Source organism: Penaeus monodon, chromosome 33, assembly GCF_015228065.2.
Source record: "Penaeus monodon isolate SGIC_2016 chromosome 33, NSTDA_Pmon_1, whole genome shotgun sequence".
Lineage (NCBI taxonomy): Eukaryota > Metazoa > Arthropoda > Malacostraca > Decapoda > Penaeidae > Penaeus > Penaeus monodon.
The window spans coordinates 6,317,818-6,319,266 of record NC_051418.1 but is presented as its reverse complement, the minus strand read 5'-3'; the positions used below and the strand labels follow the sequence as shown (position 1 = coordinate 6,319,266).

The 1,449-nt window shown below is 46.0% G+C and overlaps 1 protein-coding gene across 1 annotated transcript; it reads right to left on the bottom strand.

The window, feature by feature from the left end:
- Positions 1–9: 9 nt before the first annotated feature.
- On the bottom strand, positions 10–1,036 carry LOC119593882. The gene is made up of 2 exons (XM_037942908.1): positions 410–1,036; positions 10–268 (listed from the first exon to the last, which is right to left on the bottom strand). Exons 1-2 carry the CDS (start codon positions 984–986, stop codon positions 231–233), a joined length of 615 nt encoding a protein of 204 aa, XP_037798836.1. The 5' UTR covers positions 987–1,036; the 3' UTR covers positions 10–230.
- Positions 1,037–1,449: the final 413 nt, after the last annotated feature.

Sequence of the window (1,449 nt, the reverse complement as noted above, 5' to 3'; positions counted from 1 at the left end):
TTTGCCGTATTCAATTAGTATGGGTAAAATACCTATTCGAATACTTCTTTATATAATACAATAATGAAATGATGGAACATACACGTACAGTATTTGCATAATATAATACGTTACAAAAAGGTAAGACAACGGATGAATGGAATTAAATAATCTTGGAAGACAAGGCGATGAAGTGATGTGTCAGCGACCCGTCAGGAAGGTCCTTGGCGCAGGGTTTGGGAAAGGCGCTGCTACAGAGGGGCAGGAGAGCCCGTCGACCACGCGTCCTCTGGAACCAAAGGATAACGTCATATGCAGAGAATTAATGAATGAATATGCCGTTGAATTCCTTAGCTTATTGTTGTTCATGATATGAATGAGGTTAGACATACAATATATATACGAAAATATATGTGTGCATGAAGCTCACCTAGATACCCATAGCTGGCGTTGACATCGTATGCAGCCAGAGTCTGTTGCATCATGGATATGTTGCATCCTCTCATAGCCATTTCCATCTTTAAGTTCTTAATTTCCTCTTCTGTTTTCCTAATACCAAGCCTCGTCTGCATTTCCTTCCGCTCATCCTTATCTCTCTTCTTCTTCTGCTTTATCGCCAGTTGCCTGCGTTTCTCCAGCACGGGGTCGTCTTGTTTCGGCCAGTCGTACATCTTGACTTTGCGTCGTCCATCGCCGCCCGAGACGGAGGGGGACGGCGAGGGGGAGAGGCCGCCCCCTAGTGCCGGGGCCTCCGAGTAGTCGTCTGCGCTAAATGTAAGTGCCTCCGACGCTTGGTACAGACTCGCCTCCGGCTGCCCGAACGAATAAGACTGGTCGTCATAGGAGGCTGAATGGAGGCTTTGCACGTTCTCCGCTGTGCCATGAGGCCACATCTCAGGCTCATGAAGAGAGGCGTTATAGCCGCCGTCCTGCACGTAATACTTAGAAACAGAATAACCGTCCTGACCAAAGCCACTGTAGTAGCCTCCTTCGTAAGCTGGCTCCATGTTTGACAAAAGCGAGAGGGTAGATCAGACAGCACTTCTTTAGGCTGGTGTCCAATCCATCTGTGGTGCAAGTCACCCGAAAAGCCTCTTTTTAACGCACGGGGACCATTGTTTCTACGAAGCTCGAAAGCTTTCTGTTAATGTCGACGTTTGGTTTCCTTAACGTGCCCCGTCGCGTCAACAACGTTCCTTATCCTGTCCAGCGGCCATCCACCTTCTCTAACGTGTCTGAAGCATCGTGTTTGTGTTTATTATGCTACCACATCCTTGTGCGTTTGTTTGGTTGTTTCCTGTCCAAGTATATTCATAATACTTGTGTGTGTGTCAAAAGGAAAAAGAACACACTAATGCGTTTTTTATATATATATAAGACTTCCATCAGGCACGTGCCTGACGAGGCACTCTTCAAATAATGATAAAATTGTTACGAAGCACAAATTAGGGTATTACATTGTTTGTGTCA

Bases quoted from the DNA above. Each gene is read 5' to 3' on its own strand.
- LOC119593882 (XM_037942908.1), bottom strand. From the start codon at position 986: ATGGAGCCAGCTTACGAAGGAGGCTACTACAGTGGCTTTGGTCAGGAC. The intron at 269-409 runs GTGAGCTTCATG...CTTTGGTTCCAG, and splicing joins CGCCAGCTATGGGTATCTAG to AGGACGCGTGGTCGACGGGC.